At 45.0% G+C, this 20,588-nt stretch overlaps 1 protein-coding gene across 3 annotated transcripts in view; it reads left to right on the forward strand.

The window, feature by feature from the left end:
- The window catches only part of CTDSPL (CTD small phosphatase like), a 114,041-nt gene that overhangs the window by 88,323 nt on the left and 5,130 nt on the right, over positions 1-20,588 (forward strand). For 2 of the 3 annotated variants that reach the window (XM_058555023.1, XM_058555033.1), the window contains 4 exons: positions 7,708-7,809; positions 10,930-10,986; positions 14,483-14,575; positions 18,428-18,613. In XM_058555023.1, coding sequence (XP_058411006.1) covers positions 7,708-7,809; positions 10,930-10,986; positions 14,483-14,575; positions 18,428-18,613 — 438 coding nt within the window. The remainder of the gene's footprint in view (positions 1-7,707; positions 7,810-10,929; positions 10,987-14,482; positions 14,576-18,427; positions 18,614-20,588) is intronic. The other variant, XM_058555041.1, reaches the window with a different exon arrangement.

Below are 20,588 nucleotides of genomic sequence, written 5' to 3' on the forward strand. Positions count from 1 at the left end.
ACCTTTTAAACTGTGAACAGAAAGTTCTGTGCAGAGAGAGTTTCCTTTCTCAGGAGCAGCAGGGCAACCAGCATCTATTAACTGAATTCTCACCTTTCCTTTCTCTCTGCCAAGGGCCTCCAAGTCTGAATAAGCTAAGGCAGCTTGCTGCACTCCCCAACCCGAGCACCTTAGCCCCAGCTGTGTAGACTGGGGAGAACATACTTTTGCCCCGACATGGTTTTTTGCAGCAGGTTCTGTCCCACTGGAACTGGACTCAGCAAGCCCACGTCCTGGGTGAGCAGACCATTTCTGACTTGTTCAGCAGTGTCAGTAGCTTGGCCGTGCCTCTGAGATCAGAAAAATTGCCCCAATTGTATTCCCTGAACTTGCAGGACCCACCCCCATTTCCACAGGCTGGCTGTGCTGCAACTGTACCCCAGCTGGGCACTCCCTTGGGCTGCTCACTTCTGTTTTCAGCCCTGGAATTTGGGAGAATAGCTGCACCAGTGTTCAACTCAACACAGGCCTGGACTGGCCACCTCTTAGACATTTGCTGTCCCCACTGCTCCTTCTCTTCCTCCTGCTCTGCCAGCAGAGCCATCTAGCCTTAGGCCAGTCAGCAAGGAGCAGACCAGTGACTCCCAAGAGAAACTTGCAGTTGAGATGTCCATATCACACAAGACCTTTCAAACAGTCCTGTGTCCTTAGAGAAGGATTTAGATTTTAAAAGATGTCCATAAATTGTTATTTTAATCCATAAAGTTTCACTGATTCAAATTGCCTGATTCAAATCTGTTCATCTATCTTTCTTTGGACTTGTTCACATATTTTCTGGGAACATCCAAGAGACATAGCAATCTTCCATTGAAAGGAATGGTTTCGTTAGTACAGGTTGACTCCCAATTTGGTAATGCGTGTCACTTATAAATTGCCCAAAACGTTTTTGATAATTTCATTTTTCTCAAAACTTTAACTCTCCATTGCTTAACAAGTTGCAAGGGTTTGTGGAGTGATTCTGACTTTGCCAGCATGCCTGGGAGTTGGGCTTTGTTGGGAAAACTGATTTTAATCAAAAAGATGGATCAAGCAGCATAACTTCTTATTCAGTGTTTGAATAGGATACCCAACAGAATTGATACCAGAATTCTCTTTTTAACCTTAATACAAAGTAGTTTCATATATTTTCTCTGCAAAGTTGCCTACATTAAACAGGTGACAGGTGGCATCTCTCCCCCTACCTCGATACTCTGATAGCACTGTTTTTTCTCAAAGTTAATTCACAACCATCTGTAAAGTTAAGTACTGAATCAAAGCATTTGTCAGGGTAAAAACTCTGCTAAGGAAAAATAAGCCTTTGCCCACAAATCGACTCATTCTAGAATCCTGGAATAAAATAGCCAAGGGGAAGAAGATTCCTTGTGTAATTTAGCCCAGTGTTAGGTCAATAAACTGCTGACTGCCTCTTACATGTGAGACACTCAGTCAGGCCTTATGAATCTATGAATATCTTACAGAAAAACAGCCTAAGTAAAGTAGCTTGCATCTTGGAATGATAACCTCCAGTAAAGCATTTCCACTGATGGGCACAGTGTGATCTCCACTGCCTGCTTACTCTCTGGAGGCCAGCTCAGCCCCAGGATTTGAGCCTTGGGATCCCCTGCAAAAACTGCACCTACCTAGCAAGGCCACAGGTCACATAGACAGAGTAGCCCTACCCTTTCTGGACCACAGGGGGACCTAGTCAGTGCTGGGAGCCCTGGAGAACTTGGGGTGCTGCACCACAGGGCCAGAAATCCAGGCTTGTGCTGAGCCTCCAAACCAGGCCCCACAACCTCCTGGAAGCTTTTTCCAGGCCCTGCAGATGAAAGATGCCCCTGAGCCTGCGGGTGCCCAGAGTAGTTCCAGCTAGAGTACCCCATCTCTGCCCCTCACCTCACCTCTCTTTTTCTTTCTCATGCTGCTCTGTTTATATGTGCAGGTTTGGTATTTTGATTTTTTACTAAGCAATAATTCAAACTTAGGGTTTAAAAAAATACTGAAAGATTAAAGTAGAAAGAAAAAGGTCTCTCAACTTGGTCCTACTCCCTAGAATAACCACTTTTAATATTTGTTACGTATCCTCTCAGAAATTGTCTGAATAAACACAAGCATATTTATACAAATGAAAATCTTGCGAATTTTTTTTTGCTTTTTTTTTTTTTTTTGGTGAGGAAGATCAGCCCTGAGCTAACATCTGTTGCCAATCTTCCTCTTTTTTCTGAGGAAGATTAGCCCTGAGCTAACATCTGTGCCCATCTTCCTCTATTTTGTATATGGGGTGCTGTCACAGCATGCCTTGATGAGCAGTGCGTAGGTCCACGCCTGGGATCCAAACCTGCGACCCCCGGGCCACCAAAGCAGAGCGTGTGAACTTAACCATTATGCCACGAGGCTGGCCCCAATTTTTTTTTTTTGCTTTTAACAAGATACCTGGAACATCTTTCCAAATATTAGTGGAATAGTGATCTACCTCATTGTTTTACTTTGTTTCTGTGCTATTACCAATACTTCTCTTACAAATATTCTTGTGCATGTGTATTTATGGACTTGAAAGATAGTATAATCTGTGTGATCAGTTCCTAATTGTGGAAATGCTAGATCAAAGGATATATTTTACATCTTTAGTAGATTAAAGCCAAATTGTCCTCTGAAAACCTAATTTACATTCCCACCAAGAGTGTATGGGATTGCCCGTTCCCTTATCAAATATTTTAATCTTTACTAATCTGAAAGTAAAGAGTGATATCATTTATTACTTTGATTTGCATTTCTTCATGAATGAGTATAAACATCTTTTCACAAGTTTATTGTCCATATATGTCTGTCTTCTTCCCTATTCATTTCTTCTAGATTTTCTTCTGTATTATCTTTTAAATTTCAAGGAAATTAGCACTTTCTCCCAAATTTTATAGTATATCTTTTGGCCTTGTTTATAATTATTTTGGCCACAAAGAAGTTTAATTTTATATAGGCAAATGTATTAATCTTATCCTTTATGACTCCTGAATTTTATGTCATGCTTAGAAAGATCTCCCTACTTTATGACTATGACCCATATTTTCTCCAGTATTTTTTGTGTGTGTGAGGAAGATCAGCCCTGAGCTAACATCCGATGCCAATCCTCCTCTTTTTTGCTGAGGATGATTGGCCCTGGACATCAATGCCCATCTTCCTCTGCTTTATATGGGACACCGCCATAGCATGGCTTGACAAGTGGTGCGTCTTTGCGTGCCCGGGATCCGAACCTGCGAACCCTCGGGCCGCCGAAGTGGAGCGCACGCACTTAACTGCTGCGCCACTGGCCCCTCTCCTAGTATTTTAATGGTTCCGTCATTACACATAAATCTTTGATCCATCTGGAACTTATGTTGGTGTTAAGACATGAAGTAGCAATCCAGCTTTATTTCCTATTTCAAGTGGCAAGTTAGTTGTCTCAACACCATTTATTGAGTAATCATCTTTTACACCCCTATTAGAAATGACATCTTTATCTGGACTTGATGTTACACATTCCACTTAGTATCACATGTGTCTCCCAACCATGAACTGGGATTTGGGGCCCTCCACACATCTTATTGGAAGCTTCAAGGGCTGTTTGATAAAAGTCATGTACTGAAGAGTAAGGAAAAGATGCAGAGGGACAGGTTTAGAAACCACTGAAGTTTGAATGGTCGTAGCTGAAGGTGAACTCTCGAATGCTGTGGCCCCAGTAAGGAATGCCATTGGAGCGATGACCCAGCTCCTACCGTTCCTACACTCTTGCTTGAATCACACACCACACTGATGTCACAACTCAAGATTGACAGTGCAGCTCAGCCATAAAAATGGTGAAAAGGGAGAGAAGTAATTTGTTTTCTAACAGTTATATTTCTATGCTGTTTGCCCAGGCATTTTGATAAGCAGTAGTATACATACCTTTTTTCTACCAAAACCTTATGAGAATTTATAAACAAAACAACTGGTCTAGTTAAGGCCAGTCTAGAGTTTCCTTTGACCCCCTCCTGCTGTAGACCCTGAGATCTCTACCCTGAACTCTGAGGCTTGAAGAGCACAGTTTGCAGACTCTGAACCTGAGAACTCTTAAGTACAAAAACGAAAATGTGACGTTACCAAGAAGAGGTACTACATCTGTAAGATTTGTGAGAGTGTGTGGGGTGGGTACTCTAAACAAAAGAACCTTAGAGTTCACTATTCATGGCTGCCAGTTCACTACCAAGGACAGGAAATTTCACATCTACTCCCAGGAAGAGAACTGGAATGAACTGGATGGCAAGCCACGGTCCCTTTCTCCTTCCCCTCCTCCTACATGGTTTCTGCCCACCCCTTAACCCCTCCATTCCCCTGGCAATGCCCTCCTTGTGCTTTTGGAGCAAATGATTTTGTGTAGAAAAAACTGTTCTTGATACAGCTGGTGTTTCTCTTGTTCCTCAGCTTTATGATGGCCTGACAGAAAATTTGCTTCAGGACATTTTTTTTTATTATTATTTATTTATTTATTTATTTTTCTCCCCAAGGCCCCAGTAGATAGTTGTATGTCATAGCTGCACATCCTTCTAGTTGCCGTATGTGGGACGCGGCCTCAGCATGGCCAGAGAAGCGGTGTGTCAGTGCGCACCCGGGATCCGAACCCTGGGCCGCCAGCAGCAGAGCGCGCACACTTAACTGCTAAGCCATGGGGCCGGCCCAAGGACATTTTTTAGTTAATGATTCAAGTGTCACCTGAGGTAACAAAACACTATTGCAATTATGTAGTGTCCTTGCATGTTCCAAGGACACAGCTGTCCAGAAGAATTCTTACCAGTGGTCTGAAGAATTTGCGTTAATCTAAAGCCTAGCTCTCAGAGAAGTTGTGTGCATTCAGGAAACGGGCTGAGGATGAATGGAACCCTCCCAGTCCCTTGCCCCAGCCTGGCCTTGTTCTCTGCAGCACAAATGCTAAATTAATAGCTTGCTTAATATGAGTCTCATCCTCCTCGCTCTTTTCTCTCTCAGACTAGTAGAGTGGGGCTTTTTACTTACTGTTACCTCAGAGAATGCTTGTAAAGTGTGGGTTAAATATGCTAAGAAAGTAATTTTTGTTCTTGGGTTTGGAAAATGAGCCACTTTTGGGAGATCTGCAATGTTTTCAGATATGCTAGGGATAGAATTTCTAGGTCCTTATTTTCCAGAGTAGCAATTACATCAAGTTAAAATGTTGTTTTAGTTTATAAACGCATAGAGAAAGAACTGGACAAATACACACCAAACTAAAAAGGGGGCATCTGGGGAAGTGAATGGGGGCATGGAAAAGGGAATATTGTGTTTTATTTGTCTATATTCTTTACAGTGAGAATGTATTTTTATTACATAATTGTATAATAAAAATTAAAACAAATTTTATTCTAGTCACAGGCATGCTTTCTGCAATGGCCCAAACAACAGAAATAACCCAAATCCTCCCCATTATGTTTACTTATAGAGCTCATCATACTCTGCTTTTTTAAAACACTTTTTGATACAAAACTTCTTCTTGCAAGTTTATTTTAACTTTTTTTTTTTTTTAAGAATAACGGCCATCACAGTTTAGTACTTAGCTTTGCAGAGTGGAGGCCTTTTTTTTATTCTCCCTCTCCAAAGCCTGAGTACATGGTTGTATATCCAAGTTGTAAGTCATTCTAGTTCTTCTATGTGAGCCGCCACCACAGCATGGCAACTGACAGACGGGTGGTGTGGTTCCGCGACAAAGAAATGAACCCGGGCCGCCAAAGTGGTCACTGAGTGCCAAACTTGAACCACTAGGCCATCAGGGTTGGCTCTATTTTAATTTTTTTAATAACCTGCTTGCTTGCTGATTTATAATGAAGGACAGAGTCCTTTCTAGGACCCCGAATCCCATGCCCTGTGTCTAAGGCATAGCTCTTCCCAGTGCCACAGGAACTTAGGGAATACTGCTTGGTGAGCTTTATTTAGAACCAAAGGAGCTGGGAAGCCACAAAGGTTTTGTCTTCTGGATGATGTTGGAGAAGATGAACACCCACACTCCCTAGAGAGAGCCCCTCTAGAATTAGAAATGCTTGTGTTCCCCCACATAGCCTCATCCTGGTCAGCCCTGGACAGTCCCTCCCTGCCAAGATGATCATTGCACTTGCAAATTTATCTAACCTGTGGGCCACCTGTGTTACATTCTCTATTGAACCAGCTAAAGTCCAAAATTAGCTCTAGATCCTTGACTAATGTTCAGTTTAAACCAAAAAAAAGGAAATAGCCATTGAAAATGGAATGTCTCTTGATTTCATTTTTTTTCTTGCTTTTTTTGATAAGCTAAATTGTCCATTCTTCAGTGGCTAGAGACAGATATTTTCTTGTGTTTTGTTTTGTGTTAAATTTTGAACAGAGCTTGACCTTCTTCCAGGACAGAAAATTAACTAGTTAACATTGGACGCTGAACATGCCACAAGGTAAACTAAAATACTTCAAATCATTTCTAGAATGAGGCAAGGCCCAAAGAAATAAATACTTTAAATCAAGAATGAGGTTGGCTGAAGATATCTAGCATTTTATTAACTCTTTATGACCTCTTTATCACGAGATTAGAGTCAGCTACTAAGAGACATATAAATAGATTTTATGGTTAACACAGCATGTGGATTAAAGTATAACTTCCAGAGACAGAGAATCCAAGGGGTAAAAATGCCACACTTTTAGTGCTATACCACAGTGGGACAGGCACAGGCAGGGCACTGTACCTGTAGAGTTTTATTTCTGTCTCCTCTTATTCACTCTGGTTTATATTTTGCTGGTGGGTCTACAGTTTCTCTTCAGGTTTTTGAAAATTTCAGTCCACTAAAAAAAAAAATACTGTGGTTCCAATATATACTTATGTATTAGAGTGAATTTCGGGCAAAATATGACCACAGGTAATGGGCCTGCATAGTAGAGTAGCTATTGTAATTAAACGTTCAGGGCCAGCCCCGTGGCTTAGCGGTTGAGTGCGCGCACTCCACTGCTGGCAGCCCGGGTTTGGATCCTGGCGCGCACCGATGTACCGCTTCTCCGGCCATGCTGAGGCCGCGTCCCACATGCAGCAACTGGAGGGATGTGCAACTGTGGCATGCAGCTGTCTACTGGGGCTTTGGGGGTAAAAAAAAAAGGAAGGAGGATTGGCAATAGATGTTGGCTCGGAGCTGGTCTTCCTCAGCAAAAAGAGGAGGATTAGCACGGATGTTGGCTCAGGGCTGATCTTCCTCACAAAAGATAAAAACAAAAAAACAAAAAAAAAAAGTTCATTTTCATGTAGTCCATTTTAATAATAACAATAACCACCATATATGTGCCAGGCAGAATGCTGGGCGTTTTACCGCAATTATAGCTGATAAACAATCTTTTACGGTAGGTATTGTTGTCCTTACAGCAACAACTTACAGCCAAGAAAGAGACAGAGCTGATATTCAAACCCAGGTTTGTCTGGTTCCAAAGCCTAGGTCTTCATAATAGCCATTCTGACAATGGCACAGTATTTGTTTGGTAAAACTTCAGTTGCAAACTACTTATTCCTGTTGCTTTTAATAAAATTCCATGATATAGTTGACCAGGCATTTAAATGTTTGGTTTCATTTATAACCCTATTGACAAAGTATAATACAATAATAAGGGAATTGATTTGTCTTTTACGTAAAGGTAATAATATTGATTTTTTTCCACCTTTAGCCACCAGCTAAATACCTCCTTCCAGAGGTGACGGTGCTTGACTATGGAAAGAAATGTGTGGTCATTGATTTAGATGAAACATTGGTGCACAGTTCATTTAAGGTAAATCAACGTAAAAAACAATCAGTGATCTTTGTGATTTGGTCACAACTGTATTGGAAAAGGAAAAATAAAAGGGATGAAAGCTTGTGGTTGTTGGTGTATGACTTCACTGTTCATGAAGAAGTCCAATAAGAGTTGCTTATTAACTCAGGTGAACATTAACTCAAGTAGTTGAATATCAACATAATTAGTTTGGAAGAAAACCACTGGGCTGCCAGTATCACTGAGACCTCATTCTTACTTATGCGATTTGAGTTTTTCAACACTCTGGCCCTTGCAGAAATAGTTTTCAGGTGGCACGAGGCAGTCAGTGTACCAAGGTGTATTTGTCAAGGTAACCAGAGTGCTCTGTGTTTTATTGGGAGTGACAAGGGAGGCACTGTTGAAAACTGTCAAGCAACCTGCCATCCTGGAAGTTTTCCCAGACCAATTTTTGAAAGATATCCAACTCTGAAGACTCCCAATGTTACGGCATCTGAACAAATTCAACCATTTATTTTTATTTTGACCATTTTCATGACAAGAGGTTGCTGGGGTGTTTTATGAGCTTCATAGCTAAATGAGTATCCAGTTGCATGCCTTCTCTCATGAAGAGTATGGGGCTCCAGTGATGTCAAAGTGAGCATCAGACAGTCACCTTCCTCACTCTCCATCCCCCCACTAGAATAACAACAAAAATTACAAATTACCAAAGGGCCTTAATGCAGGAAGAGCTTGTGGCTACACTATTAAGAAATGAGTTAATTAACCATTTTTCCATTTTTTGAATGGAATAAATTGTTTAAAAGAGGTAAATGATGAAAAAGTTTGGAAATAGTGGGTTGGTGTGCTGGAGAGAAGCAGCAGGTGTTTAGGGTCCTGGTCCTATTTTCCTTGGGGTATTTCTGGCAGTGGAACTGCTCTACTATCGGTGGCCAGTTAGACCACATTCCTGTTTTTACCCCTAGCCTGTGAGTCCCCTTACTTCACTGAGAGACATGAAAGGCACCATCCATGATGGGGTGTGTGTCTCACATGAACCATAGTCATTCCTTAACGGTTGTATGGGAAGTGGAAGAGCCATCAAATTTGCCTGAAGACCTGTCTGCCAGAAACATCCTTCTGCCTTTTTCTCACTAAACAGAAGCCTTCCTTGACAGGACAAGGCCAGGTGGTTGTCTTTGAGTCCTTTGGGAGAGTGGAGGAGAGGCCACACTTACCTCGAGCAGTGAGAAATAGCCTGTCTGCCCATGGGGCATGTGGGTACCACCTCATTCCCCAGCACCTTGAGGGCCCTTCCACGATTGGTCCCAGGGCTGCAGTGACCTCACGTCCCAGCTCAGCTCTGAACAGCATTGGAAGCCTTTTCTCCCCTGTGGGCAAGTTGCTCAGGACATTTTCAAGGCCCTCTGGAGGTAAGCCCTTTAGAGCAGGGGTCAGTTGCCATCCAGCATAGACAGCTTCCTCCCAAGCAGCTCTGGGAGTGTGGGCAACACTGGCCAGACCGCCCAAGGTTACTGAGGCTTCCTGGTTCCAAAGGAGAAGGCTTGGCGGCCCCTGGTGTCTCCAGGGCCTGCTCAGAGGGCATTGATGTGACAAGCTGATGAGAACAGCATCTCTTCATTTCTTGCCTCCCTGGCCAGCCTACATTTGCAAGCAGAATATTCTTTATTGTATGGTTTGTAATATTCTGGGCATTTCAAAGCCCTTTAAGAATCCCAAAGCTGTGAACCTCCCTCATTGAAAATGTACAACTATACAACACACAGGCTCATGGACCCAGGTTAAGAACCCTGGCTTTGGCATGGCTGCATTTACACCAGCATGTGAAAAGAGATCGGGGACGGGTGCTTGCTAGGAGGTTGGGAATGGATTTTCTCTTTTAATATACTCTATGGAATAGGTTTTTGCAATCTAATGCCTTGTGAGAGTTTATTCCTTCAGTCTTTCCTTTTGTTTTTTAGCATGATTCTGTATTTTATTTGTGAAATTATAAAATATTTAACTCATCCTTGGCCTTCCAACCATTGGAGTGAATAAACTGTAATCTTAAGCTTCAGGTGCTCTACTGAGTGTTTGGTAATTGTTCTATGATCTAGTATTTTCCACATTTTTCCACTTTACATATCAAAGAAGAAGATGTGTGTGTACAGTGATGGGCTTAAAGGCAGACCCCAGTTGACAGTCTGACCAGAGACTCCATACTGCATACCCCACTCCACATCCCTACCCAATAGCCACCACTTCCCTCCGTATCTCTCCTACTTGTCCCAAGGGTTTGCAGTCTGACGATTCTCTTGGGCCTTTTCATTTGGGTAGTTTTCTACCTAATTTGTGGAATTCCATTTAGAACTGTATGTAAGTCCATCATTGAGAACATAGTGACGGCTGAGGAATCATATTTGAACTTTGAATGTCATTAATATTGTCAAGTTATTTTGAATATCCAGCAGTTTGTGAGTGTGCTGGGTATTGTGTTACTTAGAGCAGAGCAGTCTGGGGTGAGCTGGCTCTCCTCACCCCCTATGACAGAAGACAGTATCAGGCAAGGCCGGAAATCAGTGATGCTCAGGACTGGCTGGAGCCATGGACACTCACCAGACCCATTTCTATGGCTATGGAAGAGACGAGAGACCAAGGTCCGGAGAGGGGGAGAGCCTGCCCAAGGGCTAACTAGTTGACATTGGACACTGAATATGCCATGAAGTGAACTAAAATACATCACAGGGCAGCCCGCACCTGTGGGTCCAATATAAATTATTTTCCCCCAAGTAGCTCTGTCCTCTGGGATCATCGGGCTCTCACCTCCTCCCCCTGGTGGTCAGCAGTGATTCCCCGTCTTCCTGGCAGGGCTTTAGGTAAGAGCTGGAGTTTCTGAGAAGCCCCATTCCCTTTGTCGTTGAAGCCAGGCAGGTGATAAAGAGGTTGGACCAAGATGCTGAAAATGTAACAATATTCGGAGCAGAAAATAATGTGCTTTCCTGCTTGTGCTTAAGGAACCAAGGCATGCTTCAACATCCTTCTCCTGAACTGTTTTTTCCAATAATAAAACATTGGTACAGGCAAGCTTTTTCCTTGCTAAAATTTCCGATTTTATTTCATTCTTTCAGATGTATTAATTATAGTTTCTCTTCTCTCTAGCCTATTAGTAATGCTGATTTTATTGTTCCGGTTGAAATCGATGGAACTATACATCAGGTAAGAAATCAAAGCTAAATCAGAGTTTCAGTTAGCATTTTTTAGTAATTATATTTCCTATGAATTTCATTTCTAAATTCCCATTTCAGTAATAATTTTATTACTGAATCAAAAGGAAGCAGACTTTGTAAAATAAATACAATGGTTTTCTGCTTTTTTTCACACAGATAAATTTATCTTATAATGAGTTTGTAAGGGAACTATAATCTGTTTGTAAATATTAAATGTGGTTGCAAGTTCAAATAGTTCTCTGATTTGATGCAGACTTTTCGAAGTTTCCATATCCCCCACTGGCCTAGCTTGATGGTCTAATTAACTTTCTCAAATAATTGCTTTCGGCTACTCTCCTAGCAGGCAACAGGAAAATGCCACAAGTCACCCACTTATGGTGGATTGTCGGGAAAAGGTGTCCATTTCCAATGCCAGCCACTCCAGACTGATCTTGTCACTCCTGCATCGTGTTCTCCAGTGCATCTTGAGCAAAAACCTAACCCAAAAGAGAAAGGGGGAAGGGTGTGTTTCTGGATCAATAGGAAGCTTTGAATAAAGATGCCCTAGTCATTTGGCATGCATCTTTGCTCAAATATTTTTCCTTATCTGTATGAATCTCCTCTGGGAATAGCTTCATTTATGAACATGTTAGAAACACTGTAGGAAAGCTAGCCTTGGAGGCTGAAGAGTGGGGGAGCTTTTGTCAGGTGTTCCACAGGGATGATCTGACCATCTTCCTTGTCAACCCCCAGGTCTTAAAGGGAGAGTCTCTGGCCTGATGTGTTTATATCCCAGGAAGGAAAAATCTGTCCTGGTGCTTGAGCCATAACAGGGTATCTTTCCTTAACAATGTCAGTATTCTCTCTGGGTCTTAATTGTAGAGTGTCAGAGCTGGCGAGGCCTTGGAAATCAGCTGGTTCAGCCACCTCATTGTCCAGGTAGGGAAACTGAGGCTCAGCCAGAGACAGGGTTGGTTCAAGGTCATACAATGGGAAGAATTAAAATGAGAATCCGTCTCCTGCCCCTGGCCCAGGGCTCTTTTCCTGATGCTCGAGTCTCTCCCCTCCCCTGCCCTTGCCTTCTGGCCTGTTCTCCAGGAGGTCCTGCCAGGAAGCCCTCCCTGGGAAAAGCAGCTGTGTCCCTAGGTCTCCACACTTCATGCTTTTAAAAGCCATTAGGGAGACAAAACAGCAGGCACTTGGGCATTTAATATTTGCAAAAGCATCAGCTGAATTAACTCAGCATCTGAGAAGCAGTTAAGGCTTCTGCATTTATTATCTTTGCTGTGTTATAAAGTAATGAGACAAAGGAGAGGCTGCCCACCGGCATGGCAAGAATTAGGAGAGAAATTAATCCTTCCTATCTCGTGACTATGAGCATGACCCTTGGGGCTTAACCTGCTGTGGCCAGCCCATTCTTGCAGGAGCCACCCCAGCTCCCTCAGGCTCCCTCCAGACTGTGCTATGATTCACTTGGCAATAGATACCCCAGGGCCCCAGGGTTGGGGTCAGAAACTCTCTCTCCTGAGGGAATGAAGCCACAGGCGCCAAGAGGAGGACCAAGGCCCTGGCGAAGGCCGTGGCCTCGTTCAAGTAATCCAGGATAGGCTGTGCAGGTCCCAATGGGCCTATTCTTGGTTACTTGCACGGGGACGCGGGCCTGGACGCCGGCATCTGGGCCCAGGACCTTCCTCTCTGCCAGAGGCACCAACACCAGAGTTCCCAAATCAATCTCCTCCCCTTTGCATGTAGCAAAGCTTGCTTTCCAAGCAGTGTTCCCAGGGAGACAGTACTGCAGGCTGCACCGGTTCCCTGGCATGAGGAGTCTTCATGGGCAAAGTGGAGGCCTGGAGCTCCTGCAGCCACAGGCCCTGCCTTCAGCCCCACCCCAGCCTCCTGCTCCTCAGAGGCCTGTTGGCACCCACCCCAGGCCATCCTGCTCCTCTGGCTCCTCACTACACCCGCGGCCACAGACCCGTACTCACCCCACCCTCAGTCAGCCATGAGTTTCCTACCAAGTCTTGGCTCTGTGTGGAATTCCTGTGCCAGCAGCGCATCCTCTGTGTGGTACAGAGCCCCCGTTTCCCCTTTGTTACTCCCCCTGTAGGATGTCCAGCCTGCTTCAACCACCATTCAGGGCCCCACGCACAACCCTGATCCGCCTTTCACACTTCATCTTCAGCCACTTGCTGTCCTATTCCCCCATCTCCTTCTCTTTTATCACTGTCTCTGCAGGGCTGGTCATGCAGGGCTCTGACCATTCTCTAACACCCCAAGTGTTTTCAGGCCAGGTCTCATGCTCGTAATGTTTTTTCTGCCTGAAAGCTCTCTTCTAATCCTTATCGTCCTGGTGAACTCCTATTCGTCCTTCAAGGTCCAGGCCAAATGTTACCTTCTATGATTCCCTCCCCTTGAGAGAGGAGTTAATTGTCCTTAATTTGTCCCTCTACTACAACTTGGTTATGCCTTGTTTATGTGGATATATTTTGCATATATCTGCTCTAGACTGTGAGCTCTTCAAGGGCAAGGCCTGTGTTTTATTCATCTTTGTAACTGCTTCAGGCTGAGCACAGAGCTCGTGCTCAGTGAATGTGAACTGAATTGAATTTTAACAAGTTTGATTTATTTTAGGGAAGTGGCTAATTTCAAGTGGAATTTATTCAAGTTTTAATTAGTTCTGTCTTCCCACCTCCTCTGTCTTCTCTCACCAGCTTTGCCTTCTATCCCATCTCCCTTGTTTCCTCAGATTTGTTCAGGCTCCTTGTCAGGAGCACTGAGCCCAGCCACTCTAGGAAAGCCTACTCTTTCCCCCTCGCTGCTCAAGGCCCCTCCTTGACACTGGGTTCTCGGGCCTGGGAGTAGCCAGGCTTTACATCCCCTGAAGTATCTGTTTCTATACCCAAGCAGAGTAACCTTTGTGATGTCAAGTAGACAGCTTCTCAAGCCAACAAGGAAGGCACTTCTTGCAGCTTTGCTGGGCCTTCGCTTCCACCCCAGGCCTTCCTAGTGTGGGGGGTGTTCTGATCAGAGTAAAAGGTGGCAGCTGGAGCAGTCTCAGACCCGCCAGGCAGTGGGCCAGGCCTGGACCTCCAAAAGAACAACCCCAGACCATGGCCTGTGTCTACATAGGGCCTGGCCCAGAGCATGTGCAGAGAAACACATGTGAAATGAATGAGTCATTTCACACAAACATGGCACAACCCTTCCACTCACTGGTTCTGAAAATCCCCAAGACCCTCAGTACCATGGTCAGCTTTCCTCCTCCACTGGGAGGGGCCTCTGCACTGAACTCAGCCCTGGAGCCCAGTCTGAGGAGTATGCCTGGCCTGAAGTTCCACACCTGACTACATAGCCCCTCATGCAGTCTGAGCCTCTGTGCCACACATAGACCTGGGGGCAGGAGGCAGGAACTTTTTCAGGAGTTCTCCCTATACTGGGTATTTAGGCCCTAGGCCATCCCCAGCAACTGCTGTGACTGACCAGCTTGCTGTTTCCTGCCGTTGCAGGTTTATGTGCTAAAGCGGCCACATGTGGACGAGTTCCTCCAGAGGATGGGGCAGCTCTTTGAGTGTGTGCTCTTTACTGCCAGCTTGGCCAAGGTGAGTCCTGCTCCTAGCCAGGAGCTCCCAGTCTGGTGCCCCCAGCTCCTCAACCCCTACCCCCTGTCAAGCAGCTCTTTGTTAAAGTGGGGGAAGCTGTTTCTATGGTGACAGGTTTCCACCCCAGATGGGATGGATGCAGGCCATGTGCACAGCGCCAGCCTGAAAGGCTTCTGGGTTACCATGGTGACAGGGAGCACTTGGAACAAATGCTCCATGAAGTTGCTGCATGCAGCCGCCTAAAGCTGGTTGTACACAGACCAGGAAATTACAGACGTACAGCGTAACCGAGAAAGGGCATCTGCATCTCACCTGTTGTCTGCAACCACATGCTAGAGGCTCAGGCCTGTGTGCCCTTCGGTTAGCTTACACAGGTTTGGGGAAGAGATAGTGTCAGAGATTCTCCCACATGCATGGGCCGAATGAGAGTTCTGACTGCCCTAACGAGCCTGTGATCTCAGGCAAGTTACTCACTTCTCTCACCTCAGTTTCTTCTATAAATTGAGGATAATTCCGTCTACCTTGTGGGGTGGATCAAATGAAATGACACATGTAAAGGGCTTAGCACAGTGTCTGACTCATATTCAGCAAGTATTCATGGAGCACCTGCTGTGTTCCATATGCTGTGCTGGGCACTGGCACATGGTAAGTGCTCCTGATGTTCATTGTTTATTATCATAATTATTGATAAAATAATTCACATGTTTTGGTCCTGTAGCTTGGTATGAATCTCTGACCCAGTGTCTACACTGGCTGTGACCATATAGAGTGGTTTCTTTGCCCTCTCCCGCTGTTTAAGGGAACTAGCCTAACAGGTTCACAGGACGCCCAATATGGTTTAGTCTATCCTTTCACAGGTCCAGTGAGTGGCCTGTGCTGTGTATAGGGCAGACAGGGCAGGCATCTCCTCCTCAGAAGAAATCCTTGCCACGACCATCTCTCAAACCCTGACTCTGATGGGGCCAACACGATCCATGTGTTGGTGGCACCACTAGTGTCTCCATGGGCACCTCAGGGACCTGAGTAGCCCCAAAGATGAGCTTTGTGGGGCCCAGAATTAGCCATCTCCCTGTCTCCAGACCTGCTGCAAGGACTCATATGCAGCTTCCTTGCCCACGTCCTGTCTCTGGACGGCTCCCTTCTCCTCAGCATGTTGGGGGCTCTAACTCTGGATCCCCAGACATACTGCTCTGCCAGCCTGGGCATTCCTGGTTTGGGCCATCTCTCTGTCATGGCCGAGGTGAGAGAAAACCCCACCTATCCAACATTCTGCCAGGCCCATTGCCAAGCCTTAAAGCATGAGCCAGTAGAAAAGGAATCCAAAACCTGGGCCTTACTTTTGCATACTAAAAAGAGAACGTGGCCTCAGAGAAAACATAATCTTCTCCATTGGGTACTCTTTCAGATGAGTGGTACCAAGACTAATTGCATTGTAGTGTCAATGGCTCTGCCGACAGTGCTCTGGGGTGCTGAGGAGCCTGAAGCGATAACCAAAGAAATAGCAAACAGGAAGATTACACCGGTGTCTGTGGACTGAGAGTTGTTTTTTCTTTGGCAAAAGTGAAAACACTCTTCCTTGGCATTGTCCCCAGCACTAACTTAAACCTCCTTGTTCAGGCTCTCTTCCTGGACTGCTCCCACCTGCCTCTCCATCTGTCTCTCCAGTCCTTCTCTTGCTGCTACTCTAGCCTGGCTCAGCCAAACCGGCTCCCAAGTGCAGCTTTCCAGCCTCTTTCCTCCCTGATGCCCAAGTTCTGCTGACAGGTGGGCACTGCCCAGGTTTTGGCCCTGGGCTCAGCTTCCAGTCAGCACCATTGGTGCAGTGGACCTCCTGGCCTGCTGCCCAGGGGCCTATAGGAACCCTAAGCTGACTGTCAGAGCCCTTCAATATCTGCTTCCTCATTTTTTAGTTTTTTTTTAATTCATTCCTTAGTTTTTTTAATTCATTCATTCACCCAACAAATATTTACTTAGTACCTACTGTATGTCAAGCACTGTACTAAGCACTAGGGATACAGCAGAGAACAAAAGAGACAAAGTCCCTGCCCTCATGAAGCTTACATTCCCCACACTCATCTCTAAGGCCTGGAGCCCCCAAACTCAGACACTCCCTTGAAAGATGTATGCCACCACTAGTGTTAATGATTACAAGGAAATTAATCATCTTTTCCATCTAGAGTCAGCCCCCTATAACCCACCCACGTGGTGCTTGGCTACCCTCACCAGCAGAAAACGACAGTGGCCTGAGCTCTCACCGCACTTGATCAGCAGGAAATACAGCCTGCTCCTGGATTCTGCCTCCCTCAGGATGTCTCTGGAGAAAGGAGGGCTTTCCCATTGGATCAGAGCTGTTGCTTGTAGCCCTGTAGCTCTGCACACTGCAGCCATGCCGCCATTTGCTCTGCACTCAGGGGCTGCTGTCCATTCCACTGCTGGCCTTTCCAACACCACCAGCCTCAGGTGCTTCCCGCCTCCCTGGCAGAGTCATTGGGCCCCTGGTGACACCTGAGTGTGCCCCTCACTTTGGTCTTGGTGCTGAGGCCTGGCCTCACATCGGGCTTGGAACTGCCACTCTTTTGCCTCCAGCCCCAGCCACTCAGTCTGGCCCAGTCTTTTAGACATCTTCATTTATGAAGATTTTCCCCCAGGGACAACCCCTTTATTTCTTTATCCACTTCAGCCTGCTTTGGGGAAAATTCCCCTGGCCATGAGAGAGGGCCAAGCAGGATGAATCCCATCTGTGAGCTGGGCTCAACCTCCCTCCCATAAAACTCCTGGCCTCCAAATAAGTGAAAGTGGGTGTCTGGGCACCATCCTGTGACAGTCAGGGGCTATTCTGGCCCAGTTGCCCAGAGCACCTCTAGGGGGCAATGTGGCCTCATGTCGCACAAGCCAAATTCGAAGCCTGCTCATTCATTCACTGACGAAACTAGTGTTTACTGAGCCCCTACCATGAGGTAGGCACTCTGCAAAGTGCCAGGGATATCATGGTGAACATGACAGGCAAGGTCTGGGCTTTGACAAGTGAAGAGGAAATAAAGTAATCCCAGGTGGTGACCAGCTCTGTGAAGGAAATTACTGTGAGGCAATAGAGAGCTGCTTGTAGCCCGGTAGCCCTGCATCCTGCAGCCAGAAAGGAAGATGCAGGCGGACCCTAGATAGGTGGTAAGCGAAGCCAAGATCTGAAAAACAAGGAGACAGAGGGAGAGGTTCATGCAAAGAGCTAGGAAGAAAATATTCCATGTAGAGGGAACACTGGTGCAAAGGTTCTGACCGTTTTTCGAAGCCATTGTGGTTCAAGTGATTGGAGATGGAGCTGAGAGGTTGCAGATATCATGCAGCTGCAGCCATATGGGATATGGTGACAGCAAGGAGTGTGGGCCTTATTCCAAGTGCGGCAGGTAGACAGTGGAGAGTTTTAAGCAGAAGAGTGACGTGATCTGACGTATGTTTTCCAGTGGCTGCTCTGACAGCTGTGAGGTGAATAGGCTGGAAAGGAGGCCCAAGGGGAAGAGAAAGACTGTTTAGGAGGCTCACACAGCCACCCCAGGCCAGAGATTACAGAGGCCTGGACTAGGGCCGTGACAATATAAATAGAGAGATGCAGGTGGATTCAAGACATTTTTGGAGATGGAACTGAAAAGAATTTCTGATGGATTGGATATGAGAAGTGAGAGGAATGGAAGAATCCAGGATGTCTTACATGCATGGAGAGGAAAATAACCGGGATCCTAAAACACATCCAATTATTTAAATCCCTTTTTAGAAAAGTAATATGGATCTTGCTGCAGTAGGTTAGGATTTTGGGGCTCTTTCAGGCACCCAGCCTTCATTGTGACACCTGCTTTCCAGTATGCAGACCCTGTGGCTGACCTGCTAGACCGCTGGGGTGTGTTCCGGGCCCGGCTCTTCAGAGAATCCTGTGTTTTCCATCGTGGGAACTATGTGAAAGACCTGAGTCGCCTTGGACGGGAGCTGAGCAAAGTGATCATTGTCGACAATTCTCCAGCCTCGTACATCTTTCATCCTGAGAATGCAGTAAGTAGCCCCAAAGAAAAAGAACGCAGGGCTCCATCTGAGTTCTATCTTGCCAGGCAAGCACCACTTTTGTACCTTCAAGCCCTGTGCAGCGTTTCTTGGCCTTTTCCTTGGTGAAATCCCAACTCTGCTTCTTAGCAGTTGCATGACATTAACCAAGTTATTTAACCTCACTGAGCCTCAGTTGCCTCATCTGTCAAATGGAAATTATGTGAATGCTGATGTCATAGGATTATTGGAGGATTCAGTGTGGCAGTACATGAAAAGCACTTAGAACAGTGCTTGCAGTGGGTAAGTGCTCAGTGAGCCTGCGTCTTCTTCTTAGCATTTTTAGCATTGTTGCTGAGAAGGGTTCTGTCTGTCATTAACCTCCTGGAGCTGGCTGCTGCCCAGGACTTCATGACCCTGTAGACTCAGAAGGCCTGAGCGACCTCTTCAACAGAAATATTTCTTAAACAAGAATGAATAGAACACTTCAATAAGGTCTTCAGATAAGGCTGCAAGGCTTTGCCACCTTATAATGATGTCTAAAAAATATACAGTGGGAACATTCTTACTTAAAACTCCCTGGAGCATGGCAGCTCTTAGTGCCTACTCACTGGGTGCAGCACAACTCTCAGAGCAGGAGAGAGATGCCCTCCCACCTCCCGCCCTGTGTTTCCAGTGGAAGAGAGATCACCAAGCCCCCCGGTGACTGCTGACCCCTCAGTAGGAGCTGCCGTACCAGGCCTTCAGCTCAGGCAGCTTTCCCTGGAGAGGAGGCTTCCTCTCAAGCCCAGGCTTCTCAGACTCAGCAAAAGCCTACACAAGGTGCTTTCCTTGAGTCCAGAATTCTGCTGCTCCACTTATAACGAAAAAATGAGCTCAAACTAGCTTCAGTTGGTGTGTAATCATTATTTGAATAAACATTCCAAATGTATTATATTTATGTTATGTATATGCTCATTTTAATGAGTTAATCAAATTCAACATAATGCATTTTGTAATGTGTCTCTAACAGATAAGGATTGCTTTTTATATCCATTATCACATCTGATAAAACTAACAGTTTCTTAATATTATCTAATATCCAGACTGTGTTCCTATTCTCCCTATCATCTCGAAATGTTTTCTTACATTTGGATTGTTTGAATCAGACTCCAAACATGGTCCATGCATTGCTTTGGTTAATATGTCTCTTAATTCTCTTATAATCTTAACACTTCTCCCACGCCTCTTCCTTTATCTTCCATGCTGTTTATTTGTTGAAGAAATTCTGATTGTCTTGGAGAAATTTCCTAGATTCTGGATTTGTATAGTTGCAGCCTCATGGTGGTGTTTAATCTGTTTTTCTAGCCACCGTATTTCTGTTAAACAAGTCGTTAGATCGCTACTACTTGATTAGATTCAGGTTCAATTTTTTTTTTCAACAATACATCATAGGTGGTATTGTGTATTTACTGTGATATCACATCAGGGGGCATATCATGTCAGGTTGTCTCACTTCTAAAGATTTTAAATTGATCTGTGAATTCAGGTGGTGTTAGCCTGATCCATCCATTTTAAAATTCCCCATCAACCCTTCACCTAAAATTCTGAGCAGTGGTTGATTATCATTGCTTACATCCACTATTTCATTAGGAATTGCAAAATGGTCATTTCTAAATTCTATCATTCTTTCTGCATTTATTGGCTGGAATTCTTTTTTTTTTTAATGGAATGTTTGGATAGGGAAGTCAGGGTAAAGTGTTGATTCTTTTTCTTCACCTCTGCAAGTCTCAGAGTCATAAGTTTGTGCTCTAGCAACTGCCAAAAGTAACCAGTGAATTTTTTTAGGTACTTTTTTTTAGGAACTTACAGATTTTTTTTACCTTTACAATTTAATCCATTTATTATTCTTTCGTGTGCTCCAGTGTTCACCTTTGGCCAGTGGACATCTCTTCAAATTACAGTAGTCTTTGATAGCATCCTGCTTTCTGGTACAACCAGATGTTCC

This window comes from Diceros bicornis, chromosome 2, assembly GCF_020826845.1.
Source record: "Diceros bicornis minor isolate mBicDic1 chromosome 2, mDicBic1.mat.cur, whole genome shotgun sequence".
Classification (NCBI taxonomy): Eukaryota; Metazoa; Chordata; class Mammalia; order Perissodactyla; family Rhinocerotidae; genus Diceros; species Diceros bicornis.